Below are 22,997 nucleotides of genomic sequence, written 5' to 3'. Positions count from 1 at the left end.
AGCTCTGACCCTGACATTGGGCATGTTATAGTCTGGAATGTTCCTGGAATGACTTTCTTTCAAGGTGGGACTAAATCACTAAAGACCCTCAGAGTTGTTCTTCCTAGTTCTGGAAAATATGATATTATCATGGGAACAAAACTGGAGGGAAGACTTTTTCTGCTGCTGTGGCAGCATTAAAAATCTTTCTGGAGAGAGACGAGAAGGGATTTGTTGTTTATTTTATTTTATAAAGTGTGTTATATTCTACTTTGAGAAAGAAGTTCTTCGCATTTGAGATTTAAAGATTTTTGGAGCTGACAAAAGGTTTCATAAATTTGTTTTAAGTATAGCATACTGATGACTTGGCTCAAGATAGTTGCATTTCTCTACTAGGTTAAGGATCTCTATAAACAATCTTTTAAATCCAATTTTATAATCTTCTTTTGTATTTTCCTTAAAAATCTCATATTTTTTTGGGGGGGAAATCCCAAACTCTTTCATATTAATGTGTTATCCAGAGCTCTCATCTATCATTTACAACTTTTTCCCCTCTGTGAAAGTTAGTCTTATCTCATTGCTTTCTGTTCTGATAGGGTTTTTTTTTTTTTTGTGACATAGAAGAAATCCAGATAATAGTTTTGATTCTAGATCAATCATAGACTATCAAAACTGGGAGGTAGAGAAATCTTCTGGTTCATCACCTGATTTTATAGAAGAAGAAACTGAAGTTGAGAAAGGGAAGTAAGAGCTCCAGGTCACAACAGGAGTGAGTGGGGGAACCAGGGCCTTGAGCCCCCGAGCATCTTTCTCTATACTTGGCTAACTCCTACCAATATTCTGCATTTCTAAGGCTTAAGTTATTAGGGATGTTTGGGAATACATTATACCCAGCATCTTTTTCATCTATATATTCATATATGAATTCATACCTATGAGTGTGTAGATATATAGACTCTACATATTTGCTATATATCCATATAAAATGCACAAACACATAAATGCAGACTCCATTTGGAGTCAGCACAGCTTGGGGCGGGGAGAAGATAGGAAACCCTGGGTTTGAGTCTTATAGGACAGCTGAGTAAGATTGGACAAATTGCCTAAATATTGGAAATGACTCTTTAAGACTATATTGCAGAGAAGGTGCTATATAGAAGAGAGAGATTCCTTACCCAAGAGTTCCCTATTCCAGGGAAGTCACAGGACCAAGGTCTACCCCTGTATCTATGTATGTCTGGAAATAATCAGGTTATTCTGATCCAGAAGGGACCTCAGAAGCTGCCTTGTCTGAAACCGAAGCCTGGGAAGGTTAAGGACAAAAGCACATGGAGAGCATGTATTATGGGGCAGGATTTGAAGCCAGGTCTTCTGCCTCTACAACTCAAGCTCTTTGCTTCCTCATAGTAGAACTGGCTGCAGGACAAAACTCAGCAGGTTATCTGTGCAGTTTCCCCTTTCTCCCTCTTTTCTCCCTTTGCTGCTATGGAAATGTGACCTCAGCCGGCAGGAGCTGGTACAGTGCAAGGAGGAAGGAGCTTAGGAACCATTTTTGTGCACCAGCTTCTGAGAATTTGCCTCCACAGATCAGTGTATCAATACTGAGTTTTAAGAAAAGGAGACTTGTAATTTCCTTATTGCCTCCAACTCCTCTCTTTAAATAAGGCAGAACCTCCCGAAGAAGGAAGGCAGGGAAGAAAGGCAAATCTGTCCCTTCCATTTAGCTGTATTTGTATTTTTCTTACAGTTTGTAGTTGTAATCCATGATACTGTTCAAGGGCTGTTCTGTTGCCACGGGCTCAGCTCTGGCCCCAGCCAGACATCTGGTTATGTCTGCCTTTGGGGAATCCATCCCCAGTACTGGGGACCCTGCTCTGCCAGAGCTGACTCACAAGGATGTCCTTCACAGATGAAGGCTCGAGCCTGAGGGTGACATCTCCCAGAAAGGGACAGTTATTCTGCTCAGCATCAGAGGGAAGAATGAGGAGCTCTGGACTTTCCTGACCATTAGAGCTGCTCTAACATGGAATGACTTGCCGTGGTGGGAAGGAGCTGTTGTACTATTCCTGAGGAGTTTCCCCCACTAAGTGGATTAAACTCTCTCTAAAATCCCTTCTCCTTCAGACTATTATGCAGCTCTCAGTTTATTGTTCATTTTCCAGTCATGTTTGACTCTTCATGACCCTATTTGGGGTTCTCTTGGCAAAGATGCTGGAGGGGTCTGCTCCTTCTCCAGCTCATTTGACAGATGAGAACACTGACACAGAATTAAAGGACTTGCCCAGGGTCCCACAGCTAGTGTCTGAGGATGAGTCTTCCTGACTCTGGGCCCAGAATGAGTCACCTAGCTGCCCTAATGATGCTTGGGCAAAGCCTGTCTCCTATCCCTCATCCAGTTCCAGGTGTCTAGTTGCTGTTGTGCTCCTCTCCTGGTACTACCTCTGCCTCCAGGAGTTATGGGGTTAAGAGACTGCTAAATATGCTACAAGGTATAAAGTAGGGAGGAAAATGAGAGGCGCCCCTACATATGAAATATTTTAATTCTGCATATATGGGCTGTGCAATAAAACTTAAAGTGACAACTGACTCCACTTTTTGCTGAACAATCCTGACTTTTTGTGTGTGTGTGCCTCTTTTACCTGGGAACCAGCCACTCTACTCCAGCATGACTGCCTCTGAACAAACTGCTTTTTGCACATACACTCACAGCCATGTGTGCACATATAAACAGAAACACACTTGGACACATACACACACATGCACAGCCCAAATGTCTCACTGAAACACACAAAACACACATTCCACAAAATGCACAAAAACAAAGTTTTGCATGTACTCATGCATATCCCCATATCCTCTTATCCTCCCCCTCACCATTTTGTTCTAGGTCCTGGAAGAATTAGTTAAGGGTCTGATCAAGAGCACTCACTCTGGGAATAGAAGAGAATTCTGACCATTGGGTCGGACCAATATCCAAAACAAAAATGATGTGAAGGAAGAGGGGTGAAGACAGGAACTAAGAAAGCTCTGACCCACCTCTGTTCCATGCTAAAGAGAAGTATTACTGTAAAGTTTCTAAAACATCTGTAATTTGGTAACTTCCTCATGGCAGTTGTTTTTGCCGCTGTCTGTTTCCTTGTAGCTTCTAGCAGTAATCCCTCCAAACGAACTGTTTGTTCATCTTAGGGACAAGAGGGGAGAGAAACTGTGGAAAGCATGGCTACTATTCAGAAGGCCTGGGAAAAGAAAGAGTTCCAGGGCTTTGGAAAGGAGGAAAGGAAGGGGTGAAAGGGCAGCCAATTCCTAATACATACTATGATATTTGCTAACTTAAAGGTAGCAGGAAGTTATCTTTGGACTATCATTGATGGGTGGGGATGAAAATCTCCAGAGAATAGGGCTAATTTTCCTTCATAGAGCTCCAAAAATGTTTAATCTCCTTGGCCCCAATAGAAAAATTTTAGGAATATGGGGCTCTCATTCAGTTCTTCATGATAAAAACTAAGGCCTGGGATTGAAATGTAGTTGAGTTTCTAAAGAGGTATGGCTCTGAAAGAGCAGGAGATTGAAGAAGGAAGTTGATTTGAGCAAAGGAATTTTGATTGTTAGGGAAACCAGGAGCCCAGAGTTTATTTCGAAACTATTTTTAGTATAAGTTTAGTCAGGTTCATTCCAATGAAGACTTGGAAATGTCTGGCCTGTTTTATGGTACAATAAAACCTCAGGGTTTCCTGGTTGGCTGGCATTTGTTTAAAGAAGAAAGTGAACTTCTGGTCAGCATAACATTGGAGAGAGTAAGAGAAGGTCCCAGGTAAAATGTTTCACCTGCAGAAAGTCAGAATCTCAATGGGAGAATTTAGCCACATCCCTGAAAGTTCCAGGTAAAAGAGGCCCCCTGGGGAGTCAGGTTCTGTTCAGCAAAGAGTGGATGTCAGTTGTCACTCTAAACTTTATTGTATAGCTCATATATGCAAAATTAAAATATTTCATATGTAGTGGAGCCTCTCATTTTCCACCACACATATCTACATTAAGATGGTTATATCAAAGTGTTGAACCCTGTCAGACAGGATTAAAAGTATTTAGCAGGAGCACTGCAGCTATTGTGGGGAGTTTAGTGTGGAAAGGATATACAATCCCTTTGCTTTTATCTGAATTATCCATTTGGATGTGTTTGAATTCCCTGAATAATTGCACAAATTCCCACTGTGCTTTTCCTGAATATTGGTCTAGAACAATTTTGAAATCCTTCATGGGGATGAGGTGATAGCTCAAACCAAGAGAAAGGGGGCCCAGTCTCAGTTATGAAGGTCCATTTGATCTACTTCTAGGGAGGCAGGCAGGAGATCTGGGCTATATTGAGCAAATGATTTCCCTGCTAGTCTGCAGTTTTTTTTTTCTCGGTCTTTCCCAAAGAGTCTCTGAAATCACATATGTCTCTTTTCCCAAGAGGCCGAGCTTACGTAGATATGCGTGGTTATCTCGGCTTTAAGATGCCCTGGGCTTGGTCGAAGTCCAGTTACCTATTCAAAAATACTTTAGGTAGCATTCATCTCTTGTAACATACAGAATCATGGGGTGACAGCTGAATTTCATTGCATTTCATTAGAAACAATGGTGGACAAACCTTACATTTTGCAGATGTGGAAACGACCTGTTCGGGGTGAGTGCCCTGTGCCTGGCCCAGTGCCCAGATTGACTCTGGGTGTTCTTTCCACTATACTTATATGTAAAGAGTTCACTCAGCATATACTAGCACATGTTGGTAAATAATTACATTGCTAATGTTTGTTGCTTATTTATAACAGAGCTTCTAGCCCGCTGAGTGGTTCCTTTATAGAAGATGTAAGGGAGATATGGACAAGAATCACACAGGAGGAGAAGGCAGGAAGAGGATGCCCCTATAGCATAGAGATCCCTGGTTCTTTAAAAAATATTATTTTCTTTTAGAACTTTTACCAGTGGCAACCTCCCCCCAACAAACCACAATCCTCCCCCCAATAACAAAAACTTATCTCATTCATATAGTATATACTTAATAAACATATAATTGATTATATAAATTCTGGCAAGCCAAGTTAAAATTCTAGTTAAGGAAGGAGAAGAACTTTGTTCTTTCTGATAGAGTGACCCGTTTCTGGTTCCACCCTGAACCTGGAAGTGGCTCCTGTCTGGGGTGAGCAAATTGGGAAGGCAGTTTGCTCCTGCTGCCTGCCTCCCCTAGCCTGACTGGGCTGGCAGTCTGTCATTCCCCGGGCAAATATCCAGCTTGTGGTAGTGAGGTGGTTTTGTGGCAGGACTCCACAATTAACCGCAAGTTCAGTGTCAACGGTAGGCAGCCCCCACTGGGGCTGTGATCCTGCAGGTCTGTTGGGAAGGGCAGAGCAGAAGAAACTCCTGCTTGTCTGAGAGGGGAACATCAAAACTTGGAAAGAGTTTGTATCACTGTTTATTGTCCAAGGGTCAAGGCTTGGGTTTAACCCCAAATTCTGGGAAATTTCAGATTAACAATCAGGTATTGATTTAAGACTTTAACTAGTTGTTACATTTCAAAAATGTACCAAGCTTGTGACATAGATTCTTTTAGTTCCTCTTGAAACTGGAGGCAGAAAAAAGGAGAAATGTTTGCAATACTAAAGGATATATTTTCACAGGAAAGGGGAAGGGGAAAGCAGTAATTGATATATTTAAAATGTAAACTACAGGTGTCTTAGTTGACCCTTATTTGTCATTTGGATCTCAGATGTCACCATATAACTCAAGTGTATATGTCAATTTTTTTTGATCCTTTGAGAATTCTATTCATAGGTATTCAGACACAAATGCTACCAGGAGCACATACCACCAAAGACTGTTAATATTGGATTCCACAGTGGAAAAACCTATTTTTCAAGGAGGGACACTGACCTACAAATAAAACACAAAACAATCAACAAAATTAAAGGCTTCCTCAAGTAAGGAAAAACCTGTCATTCTTTTTTTGGGGGGGAGAAATACAATTATTGTCATTGATGGACAAATCACCATCTTTTTAAAATTGAGGGAACATAAAACTATTCAATCAGCCTGACAAATTACAATACAAAATGTACTTACTGCTGGCTCATATGAGCCTATCTCAGAGCTGAGGGAGAGAGAGCTGACATATAGGTGGCTCAATATTTCATCTGAGACTTAGGTGTCAGAATAAATGTAGAGTACTTGGAAAAAATATCGGACTTTAAAGGCAGGAAATGTGTTTCAAGTTCCCATTTTCTCCACTTACTGACCTTGGACCATTTCTGAAGGGCAGTTTCCCTATCAATAAAATGGGGATGGATATGATATTTTTACTACTTCGTTACTGCAAAGAAAATGCTATATAAAATTCTGTATAAATTTGACATTGTTAGCTTTTCAGAACTTTAGAATTTGCTTTTCTGGCCTAGAAAGAGCTACTTTGATTTTATTTGCAGGTTTTAATGGAAATTTACTTCTGAAACAAAGGTTCATTTTCTTTTGAAATTTCAAAGGTCTTCTTCATAAGAAGAAATGATTTTGATTTAACAAATTTTCTTGGAACTTCAGAAGCATTAGTGAATTTACTAGCTATTTCTGAAAGTTTCTTTGATATTCAAACCTTGTTTGACTGCCTTAGCTTCCTACTTTGAGAAATCAGGATAGCCCATTCAAATTCCTAAGGGTTACATTTAGAACCAACATTTATTTTATTGTTATGGGTCTTTTTTTTTTTTTTCAAATTCAGTCAAGTTTTTTGGCTGGCTCCTAGCAATGATGATAACTAGAGGTGAAAAAAGAACCCTGAAACCAACTTCTAAATGGATTAACCACAATTCACAACTCTTCAACTGCTTTTTTTCAAACAGTGAAAGGCTTCTCTTGTAACAGGGATAGGATACAGCAGCTCACTATGGGTGAAACCATTCAGTGGAATGCAGAGCCATGGCCAGGGCATCATCGTCTGATTTTACTGGCCAGATAAAATCAAGCCAAAGGCTGCACTGGACTTTTCCAGAGGTTTACTCTGTTTGATATCTGTATTCCACTTTGATAATTGTGATAAAATTACCAATAGGTGGAGCTGCTGAAACTTGAAAACAGACTCCAACAACTAGGCCTTGAAATAGAAAAAGACTAGGTATACTCTATGATTTTTTTAAATATGTAAATTGTTGGGTCAGTAGAAATTTCACATCCCACTTCTTGGGATATGGAGGGGAATCAATGAGACGTGACAACAGGACCAGAGACTAGTATGTCTATTTTATGATGGCAGGTTTGCCAAGATCCTAGATAATGATTGATGCTCTTGAGCTTTTCCAGCCACCAGAGGAGGACCATGTGCTTGGTCCCATATTTTTTAGCATGAGATTATCAGCTATGTTGCCAATCACCTTCAATGAGGAAAAACACAGCGTCAAGGTCAGCTGCTACACTGATGGTACTTCTTCCATTTGAAAAGTGAAAAGGCTATGAGCCAAGACTAAAGTGGAAGGAGTGTTGATATGTGATTTTTTGTTTGCAGATGATTATGTACTCAGTGAAGCCACTGAACTGGGATGCAACAAAGTATAGATCGATTCTCTGCTGCTTGTGCTAATTTTGGCTCAACAATCAACACCCAGAAAACACAGATCCTCCATCAGTCAGCATCACACCATCCAAACATGGAACCATTGGTGACGGCAAATGGAGAGGTTTTGAATGTTGTGGATAAGTTCTTTGCCTTACAGTGTACTTTCCAGGGATGTCCACATAGAAGATGAGGTCAACCATCATCTTAGTGTTTGGGAGACTCAGAAGAAAAGTGTGGGAGAGAAGACTACAATACTGACTGTCTACAGAGGTATTGTGCTGACCATTGTTGTATGCTGGAAAACTGGACAGTATACCATGACATGGAAACTGAGTCATGTCCATTTGAATTGTCTCAGGAAGATTCTGAAGATCACCTGGCAGGATAAGATACCAGACACTGAGGTCTTTCTTGAACCAAACTGCCAAACATTCAAATTCTGCTGTAGAGGGCACAACTTCGATGGCCATGTCATTCTAACGCCAAACATCTGCTTGCTTAAAAGACTATTTTATGGAGAACTCACACAAAACAAGCTCTCACATGGTGGTCGGAAAAAGTGATAGGACAATCTCAAGATCTCTCTTAAGAACTTTAGAACTGATTGCATGACATGGGAAGATGTGGTGTTCTCTTCTTTAATATAATATAATCATTCTCTCTGGGAGCAGGTTTCTTGGGGAGGTTTTCTGGAGGCAGCCTTAGTTTCAGTTGAAAGCAATAATCATTCCAAACTCAGGTAAAAGTTCAAACCTTTAATTGTGTCCTTCAATATAGCCTGGTTAGTTTTCTTGGAGGCCTATCTCTCTGCTTGGTTCCAAGAGTTCTTGCAGATTGTCTCTTGCTTCTGCCTCTGCTTTCTTCAGCCTCCAGCCAGCACAAAGATGGAAAATGGAATGGATCTGACTCCTCTAGCTCAACTCTGAATGTCTCCAACCAACACCAAGGTGAAAGTTGGAATAAATCTGTCTTGCCTCTGAGAGAGGGCTTCTGGCTCTCCCAGAGTGCTCGTTGGCCCTAAGAGCTTCTTGCTTATATGAACTCTCCAAAAATGTGAACACAAGCATTGTTTCTATCAGCTCCACTTAGTACCTTCTTCCTTCTGGCCCATAACATCTCCTTGTAAGATCAGATCAATCATACTGAACCATGCTAAATTAGATAATTATTGCCTCTATCAACTCTAATGAGTTAACACTTTGTAAGAATTCCAACAGGAAGATACAGCACAGAACTGCCCAGCTTGGAGTACTCTCATTAGAGAAGGCGCTGTGCTCTTTGAATGGAGCAGAATTACCAAGGAGCTCAAAAGACACACAAGATGTGCAGATTTAGAGAATCCATCCCAAATGCTCATTTGGACTATTTGTGTCTGTCCAAAGGTAGAGCATTCTGAGCTCTTATTGGTCAGTCACAGCTGGACACAATGTAACTTGAGTCTAATATGGCAATGTCATTTTAGTCTTCATTGAGAAGGGACAACAAGTGGTCAAGATATTCTGATGCTTTAGCATATTTGCACATTGGATAATAGTTATAAATTCTCAGATCCAAAGTCAGAAGCAGTATAAACCCTTTGGTACTGTGGCTGTCTTGGTGTGGCAGAACAATAATTTAATTTGACCTCTAAGAAATGTGGCCAAGCAACAGTCTGTGACAAAGATTGTAAATAGAAGAGGGAGTTGCTATAAACATAGCTCATTCTTGTTGCGCATTATTTTAAGTTTAGTTAACTTTTGGTAGTCTTCAGAGGCACATAATCAGAAATGTCTTCTTCTAAACCTTAGGCTTGGTGTTCCCATCCAAGCATCCACCTACTGTGGGTAAATACTGCAGGAACTAGATCTTTACCACTTATCCATGTAATTTTAGGAAAACCATTTAATCTTAGCTTCAGTTTTTTCATCTGTAAATAATAATTCTGCTCTACCTCATGGGGTAGCTAACAAAACATACAGAATGTGCTTAAAGCACAAATCTAAGTGTCAGCTATTATCATTAATTCAAGAAAAATCCATGAAATTTTGGATGAAAGTCAAGAGAGTAGTTGATGGAAGATTAGGGAAGGCAACAATCCTAAAAATCAACTTTTGCAATTATCTTTTTTATTGAACCCACTGATCATTGAGTCCTTGAATTTTTGGTTCACTTCTCTCCATTACAAGCTTAGCTTAGTTTGGAAGAATAAATTTCTTGTCAGAAGAAGGGGCTTTTTGGGGACTCATTTGCTCAGATGTAGAGTTGGAAGGGACCTTAAGGGTCATTTAGTCCTATCCCCTTTTAAAAAACAGATGTAAAATTTAGGCAAAGAAGATGCAACTTGCAAGTTTTAAAGGCAAAGCCAGGCAATTTCCCTCCCCAGTATTTCCCTGGCAGCCTCCTCTGTCCTAGAAGACTTTTCCAGTTTTAATATGATGGATCACTTGTTAAATTATGTTAAGAGGTGGCAGAAGGCATAGTACTGAAGATAAGACCACTAGACGTGATGTCAGAGACTTGGCTTCTAACGCTGTCCTGCTAGCTATTTCTGTGACTTTGGTGGCAAGCCATTTAACTTCTCTGAGCCTTGAGTTTCCTCAAGAAGAAAGATGACATTTGGACTTAATTACCATGATGGAAGGGTGAAACTGCTTTGTGATTTCCTGCTCTTCCTGATAATGGACATCACATGTTTCTTGAGATGCAATGTAAAGCTCCATTAGTGTAGAAGAAAAGATAGTCCATGAAAGTTACTACATATCCCATTAGAGGTGGAGAGCCTTCAAACAAGTAGTCAAAAAGGAAATGTAGTGGTGGAAGAGAAAAAGCATTAGCTGTAGTTAACATCTGAGTTGTAATCCTGATTCTGCTATTAATTTACTGGATGACCTTGGTTAAGTCACTTTACTTCAATTTTTTGGCCAACAAGTGATCTAGCTCTAAATTTTAAAATATTGTCCTATAAAATGGGAGAAGATAGGATTCATATTTTCTTCTCAACTCTTCCCCTTTTTTTGTCCTTTTTTGAATATCTAACTATATCCTAAGTTGTTAAAAAAAAAACAAAACTAAAATCTCTTTGGTTGGACATTCTTATAAGTTAAAAAAAAAAAAAAGATGTGTTCTACGGCATAGCTAGGGACAAATATCAGTTGGGCTGATTTTGTGGGATTCAACACATATTTAAATTCCTTGCAAGATGTCTAGAATCGGTCTTTCTTCAGGATCCTTGGCTCTCAAAGCTTCTATTTCTACTACCTGTTGCTGCTGAGGAGATACTGCTAATATATTTCACAAAGCCTTCCTCTGGTCAATGTGTGGAAGAGGAGGAGTTTCTTCGGGGTGTGGAGTGCAACTCCCCCTCCTTCCTCCAGCAGGTCTCTTTTAGGGGCTTGATAGGAACTGGTTTCTTCTTTGCCAGACACCTGAATGCCCAGCTGGCAGTTAACTTGCTATTTTATACAAAACCTACATTGAGTTGATTGGACATAAATTAATTTAATCCTTTTGACTGACTCATTAGAGATGGTCTAACCTGATAAAGGTAACAAGGCTAGAATAGTTTGTTATTTTAAGTAGAGTAAGGTGTTACATTGACTAAGGTGAGGACCTCCTCCCCCATCATAGATATAGAGGTAGGACTTTTGATATCTTAATCCAAACCCCCTTATTTTTATAGGCGAGGAAGCCAGAGAGGGGTCTTTCGTCCAGGGTCACACAGCTAGACTCTAAGGCAGAATTTGAATCCAGGTGTCTGACAGATAAGTGCTTAATATATGTTACACAATGTGGACTTTTGGACCCCAAACCGGCATTCCACCAGGAAGATTTCTATTGCATCAGAGCTGCATGGGGAAGGAAACAAGCTCAGAGAGAGGCCCCGAGGACCTGGCTACTGTGTCAAGGTCTCCTCGGCCATCCAGTGACCATGTGATCTTGGGCCGGTCCTTTCTCATCCTGGGACTCAGTATCTTCATCTGCAAAATTCGAAGGGGCTTTCTAGAATCTGGACCATCTAGTCTTTTTGTGCTATAAATTCTAGGATCCCTGACCCTGGGAAGGGAACAAAGTCTTTTTATGGGTTAATGAGGTCCTTTTTTAGTAAGGAGCCTCCGGACCCCACTGAATACCTCATCCCTTTGAAAACCTTTTGACCTCAAAGTTAAGAGCAGCTTCCCTTCTCAGTCCATCATTTCCTCTAAATTTTCAGCCCTGGGATCTCTTCCCCAAGCGCTGGGTCACTCCCTCCTCCTCCTCCTCCCTGGGATTGGGATATGTGGGACTGGGGTGGGGGACAGTGAACTTGCCAGACACTTCTATCCTAGACCCAACTGGGCATGCCCAGGCTGTCTGTCTGTCGGGCAGTAGCCCTCAGCCTGGACGCGCCGGGCCGAGGTAGCGGCGGCTGTAGCGGGGCCGGCACGCGGGCACGCGGGTGGGGCGCGCTCCCAGTGGGGAGGGCGGGGGACGGAGGTGGAGGGTGACGAGGAGGAGGAGGAGAAGAAGGAGGAGGGGCGCGCGCCAGAAGCCCAACGGACCCAGGAGGGCGGGGGCGGAGGCGGAGGTGCGGGCGCAGGAGCCCGAGCCCTCAGCGCGTCCCAAGTTCCCAGAGCGGCGCGGAGGATCCGAGAGGAGAGGACAAGAGAAGGGAAGAGCCAGTGAGCTGATCCCCGGCCCCTCGGGCTGAGCCCGGCGCGGCCATGAGGCGGCTCCCGCAGCGGGACGGGGCCGGCCCCCCGCGGGAGAGCCTGCGGAACGGCTACGTGCGCAGCTCGGCGAGTCCGCTGCGCGAGGACCCTCCGCGCGGCTTCTTGTACCACGTCTGCCGCCTGTGCAACGTGGAGCTGCTGCTGCCCCGCGCTGCCGCCGCGGCCGCCTCCTCTTCCTCCTCCTCGCCGCCCCCGGGCCCCGCTCCACGCCGCGCCCCCGACGAAGCCCTGGCCAGCTCCGCGCTGGGCGCCCTCGGCGGCTTGGTGCTGGCCCGGCTCTTGTGGCCGGAGGGCTGCGCCCGCCTCGGCCGCCCGCTGGGGCTCCTGCTCCGCGGGCTCCCTCACGTCCTGTGCCCGCTCTTCAGTCTTGCCTGTGCCTTCTTCTTCTTCACCTGCTTTCTGACCCGGCCGCGCGGACGCCGCCTCCGCCGCCGGGGCGCTCGCCGGGAATGGGGGCTCCTGGCGCTGCCCGCCTGCTGCTTCGTGGGGGACTTGGTGCTGGCGCACTGGGAGCCCGGGCCCGAGGGGCAGCTCGCGGTGCTGGGCAGACTGCTGCTGGTGCTGAGCTGCGTCGGGGTCCTGAGCCTCCTGCAACCCGTGCAGCCGGCGCGCAGCGTCCTGGTGCTGCTCTTCTCCGGCGTGGTCTGGTGGGTGTCCGCCGCCAGCCTCAGCCTCCTGCCCGCCGCTCTCCGGCCCCTGCTCTCCTGGCTCGCCGGGGGCATCGGCACTGGGCTGGCCCTGGGGCTCGACCGCTTCTTCCCGCCCGGGGAAGCTCCCTCCCCGCCTCGCCTGAGCGGGGAGGGCAAAGTGCCTGTGATCCGGCCCAGGAGAAGATCCAGCTGTGCGCCCATAGGCGAGACTCCCCTCAGCTTCGGGAACCAAACGTCCCGGAGACCTTCGTTGCCTTGTATTTCCAGAGAACAGGTAGGTTCCCTAAAAGCAGGAGCTGGGAAAGGCTTATTTTCCCTAGTGTCCCTATCCCCGGAGTGAGCTCTCTGTAGGGATCCTGGGAAGCGTGCGAACTTCAAAATGAATCGCATTGTACACTTGCAAGAACAAACCTTTTCATCTTTAGTGCTGTACTCAGCCACCGCTTTATTAACTTTGTAGAAAAAAGCAGCAACTAACTATTGCATTTTCTCAAAACTTTGTCAAACAGAAATGCGCTTAAAAATTACAAATTGAGTGATGAAGCCCACGGAAACTTGAAGGTCTATCTTTTGAGGGCCAGCTGTTGTGTAGAATGATAACCATCCGAAGAATGAGGATGAAATATAGGTAGGGCACTTTAATCGGTGCTTTAAAATTGTATCGACTAATAGACTAAGTTATTGTTATCACAGAAGGGAAATCCGTAACATTGTTAACTAGAATTCTGATGGAACTTTGGAAAGAAGATTTCTCAATTTAGATGAAGACTGGTTGAAATATTTTTAGAGATCATGTGGTTAGCTTTCCCTTCAAGCCCCCTCTGCTCCCCGCCATGCCCTCTGAATTGTAAAAGGAAATAGATTCCTTTTTTTTTTTTTTTTTTTTTTTTTTTTGCAAAACTAGATAATGTTGTTTTTGGAGTATTTAGCCATCTGTTTTATAGAAACTATTTCTTGCCATATGTAACCTTTAAGCAACATTTAATAACGTTTGGAGAGATGCCTGAGACAGTTTGACTTAAGAAAACCTCTCTTTTTAAAAGGAATTGAAACTTTCATCTGAGGGAACTGAACTTTTTGCTGTTTGCCACCCAGTGAATCTACTTGCCTTCTAGCATCAAGCAGCTTGTTTTGGGGAGTTTTGTAAGGAAGAATGTTTGTTAAGGGTTCTGTTGAAAGCAAAAGTAGATACGTCAGTACAAGTAGACAACTTAATCCTTGTGTCATGAAATTGCTGCAGCTATTGCCAAGGGCTTGTGGTCAGTAAGATAGTTTGATAAATACATTTTACTGTCTTCCATTTTTCCCTTTTGCTAGTAGTGACAACTGATCATTTGGGAAAATCAAGAGGTAGAGTATTAGGAAAAAATTACTTAGGAAAAGAATGTACACTGTAGAACAAATGTATTAACTGTAAAGAACATTTTCTATTAATCAATGACTTTTAAGAACATAAGACCCCAAAAAGAGGTTTTAATTAGGGCAATTTGATTACCAATTTGGTGCAAGTTTTATTTATTAGCTAGCAGTTTGCTACATTTTAACTTTGTTTTAATCTCTTGGCACAGTTAATCATATCTACTGACAGTTGATAGTCCATTTTTTAAATATACTTTCTGTTGAATTCTACTGTGAGAAGCATTATGACGTAGTGGATAGAGGAGCCTTGTTCTAAGCCAGGAAGGGCTGGATTCAAGTGCTGACCCTGACAGACATGGACTGTGACTATGAGCAAATCACCCACTGCTCTGGGCAGCTGCCAGGATCTCACATGGATTGTGTAACACGCTGTGAAAGTATTGTGGGTATTACCTTTATTATCTGCCTTTATTATCACCTGGAGTTGAAACACTGCCATTTAAAGAGAAAAAAGGCAGATTGGGGGTGACAGGACTTAGCTTTAATTCCTGGCTCTGCTGTGGAAACTACACTGGAAACAAGAGTCATTTAAATGACTGGAAGAGTAGAGTTCAAGGGTGGAGGGCCTGGCAGACTGACGGGGAGTAGACCTGGCTTCTCATCCTGCTTCTTCCACAAAAGCTAACTAGCAAAGAAACTCTGAAACGGTCTGAAAAGAGTCAGCGTTATGGTACCTGCCATGTGCCCAAACCTGACCAGGTCCTGTTCTTACTCAGGACATTTCAGGGATTCCCTCTTGCATCTTATGTGCAGTGCAGGTTTCTGTGTGGCCTTTTAGCCCTTCACAGCCTAGTGCTGTTGACCCCCCTTTTCAGACTTCTTAATTCATCCTCACTCATTCTACCCACTAACCCAACTGGCCTTCCAGCTCTTACACTGGGTATGACATTTTCTGCCTAAGGCTCATGGCTCGTCCCATCCTCCCAGAATGCCCTCCCTCTTACTTCTGCCTCTTAACGTGGAGTCCCAGAACAGCTTCTGGAACATAGGTGCTTAGCGAATGGTTTTAACTCCAAGTCTGGAGAGCAGACTTGGTTCTCTTACTTTTCCTTGGCTCTCTTACTTTACTATTTATAATTTTAGCTGAATTACTTTATTCCCTTGTGCCTCAGTTTTCTCATCTTTTAAAAAAAGGGCTTGGATTAGATGATCTTTAAGATTCATTCTGGGATTGCTAGGTGGCAAAATTAATAGAGCTCTGGGCCTGGAGTGAGGAAAATCTGAGTTCAAATGTGACTTCAGGCACTTACTACCTGTGTGACCCTGGTCAATTCGCTTAACTCTGCCTCAGTTTCCTCAACTGTAAAAAGCTGGAGAAGGAAATAGCAAATCACTCCAGGATCTTTGACAAGAAAATCTCAAATGGGGTTATAAAGAATCAGACATGATGGAACAGCAAGATTCCTTCCAGGTCTGAAATATCTTTTTCAAGTCACTTTGTCTTTTATTAAGATAAGTGCAAACTAGTGTAGAATCTTAAAAGTTTGACTTTTACTATTGTTATATTCTGATATTCTTAAGTTAATAGTTCTTGAAAGTTTAACTCAGAATTTGAATATTGATAATCACTTATTTTTATTTTTCCTTTTAACTTATGGTCGTTGGGGGAAAATATGGGATGTAAGTAGGCATTTACCACTTTCTAGAAGGGAGAGAATTTTTTAACTGGTTTGCTCAATTCTTTAAAAAAGTGCCACAACTTTTATAAGGTTTCTTGTGTATAGATGATTTTACAGGACTATAATAGCAAAATCACTAAATATGATCATGGATATAGAGCTGGGAGAAATCTTAGATGTAATTTAATTTAATGTTCTTATTTCATAGATAAGGAATTTGAAGCTCAGAAAGGTTGCTGTAATTTTTTCAAGGTTATAGAATTAGTAGCAGAGTAAAGATTTGAACCCAAATTCTCTGTACACAAATGCAGTTTTTTGTTTTTAAGTTTTATATAAGTTTTATTGATGATTTTGTCTGTCTGGACTCTTGACTGTGGAAATCACTTACCTCTCTGTATTCTAGGCCCCTGCTTCTTAAGCTGTGGACAGTGGTTCTGAAAGGGGGCTTGTAATTGAATGTAGAGGTTGCAAAATTAGGCTTTATTATCAGCAAATGTTTGATTTGTACAGCTGTTTACATACATTTATACCTGGGGTCCTATAAAAAATTTTTGTATGAAAAGGGGTCACAAGTGAAAAAAGTTTAAGAAGCCCTGTTCTAGGTTACTGGTGTCAAACTCAAATCCTTGCAAAGCCCATATTGGTTTAGAAAACCCTAATATATATATATCTGTCTGTATACACACACACACACATACTCTAATGTGTATAATGTATAGTGATATATTTTTACTTATTTTGTTAAACATTCTGCAATTATAGTTTAACCTGGTTTGGACTGCACTGATGAGTTTTGCTGCTGTGGCTGCTAGTTTTAATACATCTGCTCTAAAGAGTGCTTGACCTACTTCAATAAGGGCAACTAGCTTCCTCATTGAAGAGTTCCTTAAATCAATGGAATCCTTAGATCTAGTTTATTCTTTTATCTTAATAATTAATTATTTCCCATTTTTCCTCTCTCTCATGAGCCTTGCCTCCTAGCAAAGAAAAAAAATTGATGTCAGGATGGATTTTAGCAGAATTAAGTTATGTAAAGTTGTAGTGGGTCCCCTGTTGAAGACCAGCAGTAAATATTTGAAATTAAAAATTATAGTTATTTCATGAATATGTACATGAGTGTAGATCTTTAATCTTATTCAAAATTCTTTCCCAAAACATTTAAGAGGTTCAAGTTTGAATCTGGTTATTGCTGACAGCATATGTTTTGCTTTCCTGGGTTGATGAAAACCCAACAAGAAAGCAATATTAGATTTATAGTATGTTTTCCGATCGTCAGCTAAAAGTGAAGATGAGGAAGAAGTTAGGGGAAAAAAAAAAAGAACCAATCTGCTTTTATACAAGCCTTGGACATTTGAATAACAAGCTCCAATTCATGACATTTCAAGTATTTCTTGTTTAACTTCACTTTCACCTTTTTACTTGATCACTTTGTGATAGATTTAGGTAACACAGAATTGTGAAATTTTGAAAAAGTAATGCATTTAATATTTCTCCCAAATTAAAATATTAAATATTTTCTAAATGTTTAACCAATTTAAACATTTATCTAAGATATTTAAATATTTTTAAAAGTTTTGATGACTTGAAGCTATGCACATTACATAAAGTACAATTTTGTTTAAAATGCAAAAAAAAGGTTATTTCTTTTATCCTAATGAGTTTTTTGTTCATCCTACATTAAGAATACTCTTGTAGTTGTGAAATGAAGTCATTTAATTAATTGCTAATTAAACACTGCTTCTCAGGATTCTTTTTCCAATCTCATTTCACACTGATACTGTATTATATGATGAGTTTGACAGGACTTGTATATATTGGATTTTGTAAAAAAGATTATTCAAAATTCTTTTTGTTGATACTGATAACTTATTTTACTGTCTTGATATATGTAAATAGGACATCTTTCCAAAATATGTTGTTATTATTTTTGTTTCTTATGAAATTCAGTGTAGATTGGTTACTGCTGGGGGAGGTGGAGACTGATGGATTGCTTGAGTTTGGGAGCTCTGAGCTGCAGTAGGGTTAAAGCTGCTCATGTGTTGCCACTAAATCTAGCACAGATAGGGTGGGAGGACACCTGAAACAGTGAATGGGTGATTGTGCTTCGGAGAATGGTTTTCCTCGCAAATCTCCAAAAAAAAAAATAGTATCTGATACTATCCAAATCAATAATATATACTTTTTTTGGGGGGGGGAAATTAGGGTTATTCCTTTAAGTTTAGCAGATACATATTGAGCTCCCTTCATGTGCCAGGCCCAACAAAATGTTGGAAATAATAAAGAAAACATTTCTCTCCTTAAGGAGTTGTTATAAGTTTGTGTAGTATGGGGTCTGGAGTTAGGGGATTTGGATTTGAATACTGGCACTTCTTGGGCAACTCACCAACTCTGATCCTTCCTTTAGAGAATAATGCTTATTTTCCTATTATGTTAGTGACAACTTATTAAATTGGGATCCAGGTTTTTCTCCACGTCAAGGCCATTGTCTCTGAAGGACATGATTGACTGGGATCACCCCTGCCCTCGAGGACTTGCTCTTCCACATTGGGTGGGACACTGTGGTTCTCTAGTGCTTAGGGTTAGAAAACTAGCTGGGAGTCTGGGGGAGATGGGTTCCCCTGTCCATATGCTGGAGGAGGCTTGAATCTCAGATCATCAGGAGGAACAGAGCGAAAGCTTCTTGCCCACCTCCTCATTAAATGTCGGGCAAACAGGGTTGATTTTCACTTCAAGGGGCATTGGCTTTCAAGAAGTGTGTAAAGCTTCCAGGCTCTCCTTGGGGTTACTGGGGTTTACTACAACAAATAAATCAATTTATTGATTGCTGGCTAATCTGATTAAAAATTGATTATAAATTACCCTGAAATTGACTTTTTTATCATTCTTTACAATCTCTTTGTTATTAGTAAAGTTTTTTTTTTTTTTGTAAATTAAAGAATGTTAGAACTGGAAGGGGCTTTAAAATTTAATCTAGAGTAATACCTCTTCATTTAAAAGATAAGGACAATTGGACTCAGAAAAATAAATGGCTTGCTAGTTTGAACTCGGGGCCTATTCATAGCTTGTTAGGTATTCATTCTGCTCCTAGTAGCGATTGTGTTTGTTCCATTCTACAACGGTGTTTCTACTCTGCTGGAATAATGTGTTTTGTCTACATAGTTGGAAAATGAATAGAGCTAATTCTAGGCTGTAATAATAGCAATAGCTGACATTTATATTGCGCTTTAAGGTTTACAAAACAATTTCCATCTGTTAGTTCCTTTCTACAGGTTGATTGAAGTCATGGAATTTGTCCAGCAGCTCCAGCCTTTTTCTGGACTATTGGGTACCAATATCTTTCTACTCTTTAATATATTACCCTTATCCAAACAGGAAAAAATGATTTTGGGAATTTGCACTTGTAGACAGATTTCATTTGAGCACAATTGAGTTTTAATCATTGAATCACCTTAATTAGGTGGTTTGGTCTGGGCTTATAGGATTCAAGGTTGAAAGGAGTATTTGCCATCATTTATTTTACATATGAGGAACCTGAGGCCTTAGATACTCAGACTCTCAGTGTCAGAATAAAGGCTAGAATCTAAGTATTTTGACTTCTTCAGATGCCATTTTTTGGGTAAATGACTATTTTGGTAGTTCCTGTGCCTCCCTCTACTCAGGGAAGAACCCACATGGGACGTTGTGGCTAATTGTGGAATGAAAGAACTTATCCACATTAATTCAATAATTTTCAGACCTTGACAAGTAGGTGGAAAGATTGTTTTTGTCTTGAGGAGGGGCTCCTGAAATCACATCATGTATGTGGGCTGGCCCTGAGGAGATATCCTGGACCATGGCTTAAGATCTTGGCTAGCTGGGCTGTCGGGCAGGGATGGCAAGAGCTTCAGATGGCCTTACAAGCCTTACCTGGTTTTTGCCAATCTAATTCCAAGTCATAAATGAAAGAGGAAGGGGGAATGGAGAAAACTGCCTAGTTCTACCCATTCCTATTGGAATACAACGAGTAGTCATAGAAACATCGTGGTGGAGTGGAAAGAGGAATGGGCTCACTCAGATGGATGTGGGGTCTCGAAGTGGGGATTTGTTATCAGTAAATGTTTGCTTTGTATATCTAACTTACATGCACATACTTGGGCTTGTATAAAAATTTCTCAGATGAAATGGGGTCTCGAGCTACAGTGGGGGATTATGGGTGGAATTTTTCTTACGTTGTCAGATGTAGTAGATTGGCAATGCAGAGTATTTGGCAGAGGGAGAATGGAATCGATGATTTTGTTACTGGGCGTTATAGACCACTTGGACAGAAAGGAATTCAGGAGGCATCCACAGGCCCTGGCCCACAGCCCTGATGAGAGGCATCGGTTATCTGGGTTCAGGTGTCTGGATTTAGAACTGGAAGGAACTGTTCCCTCTCATTTTATAGCCAAACCTGGAGGAGCTACAGGATTTGGCCAGAGTGGTGCGGCTGGTAATGGTGAGTGTCGGAGGTGGGATTTGTCGGGTCTGTCTGCTGTACCATGGCTGCTGCTTTCATCCCATAGCAGGGCAGCTCATAATTTCTTGACCAGTCTTTGTGATCATTTCATTTCAAGGTGAAGGAAGTGGTGAAAAAAAGGGTTTGAACTTACTGCTTAGGATGGAGACAACTCCTATTTTCCTTTTTTTTTTTCCTGCCAAAGAGAATGGTTTTAAACTTGAAAATATAGACATGGAGAATAAGGAGTTAAAATCTAGGTTAAGAAAGGACGTAGGAGCAGAGCACCCAGCTGCCTTGCATCAGCTTAAGTCACCAGGACCCGATGAACTGAATGCTGGGTCGTCTGCAGAATTGGCAGATGTGATTGCTGGGCTACTGTTGGTGATCTCTGAAAGATTGTGAAGGTCTGGAGAGTTGCCACAGGTCTTTAAACGGCAAATATTTTCATGATAATAATACTATACTTGCCATATCAGAGGTGCATATGCATAAGGATTCCATTCCTTTTGATAATATATTTGAGGGGAAGATTTAAGAAATGAACTTTTGCAAATGTTTCAGAAAGGAGGAAAAAGGTAGAAACCTAGCAAAAATTTTCTGAATTCTAAAAGCTGTAAGTCTTAATGCAACTCTCTTCCTGGATTTCAGTTTGGAAGATTAGTGAGAGGGATCTAAATTAGTAAGAGCATACCAGTAACCCCTCAAAAAAAAAGGGAAGAGGCAGTTGCAGCAAAGTCTTAGAGTTAGAATAACTCAGCAATGATATCTTTGTGATGTGATGTAGCCCTATACACTGGGATACATTTTCTCTTAATCAGGGGTCAGGTCTCCTCCCAAATTCTCTATAATTCTGAGGCATGGGAGTATTTTTCTCTAATATTCTAATTCATGAACCCTCATCCAAAGTGTTCCCCCACTGATGGTTAACCAGTAATTAATGATAATCGCAGTTGCTTGCCTTTGTGTAGCACTTGGAAGTTTGCAGAATGCTTTGCAAATAGTAGATCATTTATTGTAATTCCCCTGCGGGGAGTGGGTGCTGTTATTACTCCTGTTTTACAGATGAGAAAACTGAGGCAAGTGGCTTGTCCAGAGTCATACAGTGTATGTCTGAGGACTTATTCAAACTCAGGTCTAGTTCCCTAGAATTCTAGGCCTAACTCCAAGTCTGTACCACCACCGGCCTCCAAAGTCCTGCCTCAGTATACTATTGGCCAGTCTCATTAATAACCAATCATCATCAATTAACCTTTGCAAAGAGTAAAAAATATCTCCCTGAACTGGGACATAAACTTGTCTCTGCACCTCCCTGCCTAGAGAGAATGAACTAAAGCTAAAGTGGTGGCTACAAAACATTTCCCCAGAACTGGGGAGCAATCTCATTCCTTTTCGGCTAGTTTCTGGAGTGAGCTCGAACCTAAACAGGCAAACTCGGAGCTTTTCTCCTCCACCTGAGGCGGTTTCCAGGTGCATCCCTGCCAGCGGCTCCTAGTTTCCTTATTGGGAGGACAGCTCTCCTCATGGCCTGGGCCAAGCTGGTCAGTCCTCGGGGTTGCATCGAGTCCAGCTGCGGAGGCCGTGGCAGACCATGCTGTGGGCTCTCATTGCTGGACTCGTGCGCAAGCTCTGAGACCTTCTGAGGCTCACGGGGTCATTCTGCCTCAGACCCATTCACCCAGCATCAAGGAAGACAAAATACATGGCGCCCGGGTGATGGAAGCTGCCCCCCTTTGCCCTCTTCCCCCCATCAGGAGGTTTAAAGGGAGTTCTTTGTCCTTCCTCAGAGCTGCTAGGAGACAGACATTTTGCTTGGTTGTGCCTTTTACCTGCAAATACCATTCTGACCGTCGATTAGGAGACCCTTTACCAGGTAGTGTAAGAAGACAGGAAATAGTTACAGAACGCCCACCCGTGCTCCGAAATGGGCGCAGGGCCCTTGATGTGTCGCCTTCCTTGGGTGTGGCTGAGGTGATGATCAGCTGGGATGCAAGAGCGTTTGGAGGGCACCAGCGCGAACCTGGCGCGGGAGGATGGCATTAGCTTGGCGGGAAGACTGAGGCAGAGAGTAAACTTGAGAAAAGGATAACAAAAATAAAAATAAAACTGCCAGTCCTGGGGAGGATTACATATTTGGATGCAGGAAACCTCAGGGGAGGAGAGATTGCTGAATGATGGTCACAGGGAAAAGGTCTGGAAGCAACAGTGAAGGGCAAGAAGCACGCCTGCTCTTTCTTAGCCTGAGAGCAAGTATATCCAGTGTTGGTGACCATGACTTGTCTGCTGGGAAGAGACACGTTTCAATGATGCAGATACACATGTGTATGTACCCCATACACAAGTTAGGACAAACAAGTCCTCTGTGGTCGGTTTATTCCAAAGTATGAAGAACTTTGAAGGGTTTGTAGTTCTGATGGGCTGTGTGAGAGGAAGCCAGTGCGATGGTCTCAGGGGGTGTGCAGTCTTCACAAGAATTTATGATCTTATGTATCACAGGAGAACTGCTGAGTTTGGGAAGTTCCTGTTAGCAGATTTGCTTCTTGTATCATCCTGTGCTTTTTGTGCTTTAGTACCACCTCCTGCCCACCAGAG

General features: G+C 42.0%; 1 protein-coding gene across 4 annotated transcripts in view; it reads left to right on the top strand.

Moving 5' to 3' along the window:
• The first annotated feature begins 12,219 nt into the window (after positions 1–12,219).
• Positions 12,220–22,997, top strand: part of PDE3B (phosphodiesterase 3B) — a 140,294-nt gene continuing 129,516 nt past the window's right edge. For all 4 annotated transcript variants that reach the window (XM_051967703.1, XM_051967705.1, XM_051967702.1 and 1 more), the window contains exon 1: positions 12,220–13,167. In XM_051967703.1, the coding sequence (XP_051823663.1) occupies positions 12,235–13,167 (933 nt within the window). In that variant the 5' untranslated portion in view covers positions 12,220–12,234. The remainder of the gene's footprint in view (positions 13,168–22,997) is intronic.

Source organism: Antechinus flavipes, chromosome 6 (assembly GCF_016432865.1).
Source record: "Antechinus flavipes isolate AdamAnt ecotype Samford, QLD, Australia chromosome 6, AdamAnt_v2, whole genome shotgun sequence".
NCBI classification, from domain to species: Eukaryota; Metazoa; Chordata; class Mammalia; order Dasyuromorphia; family Dasyuridae; genus Antechinus; species Antechinus flavipes.
This window is presented reverse-complemented; position numbering and strand designations above follow the sequence as displayed.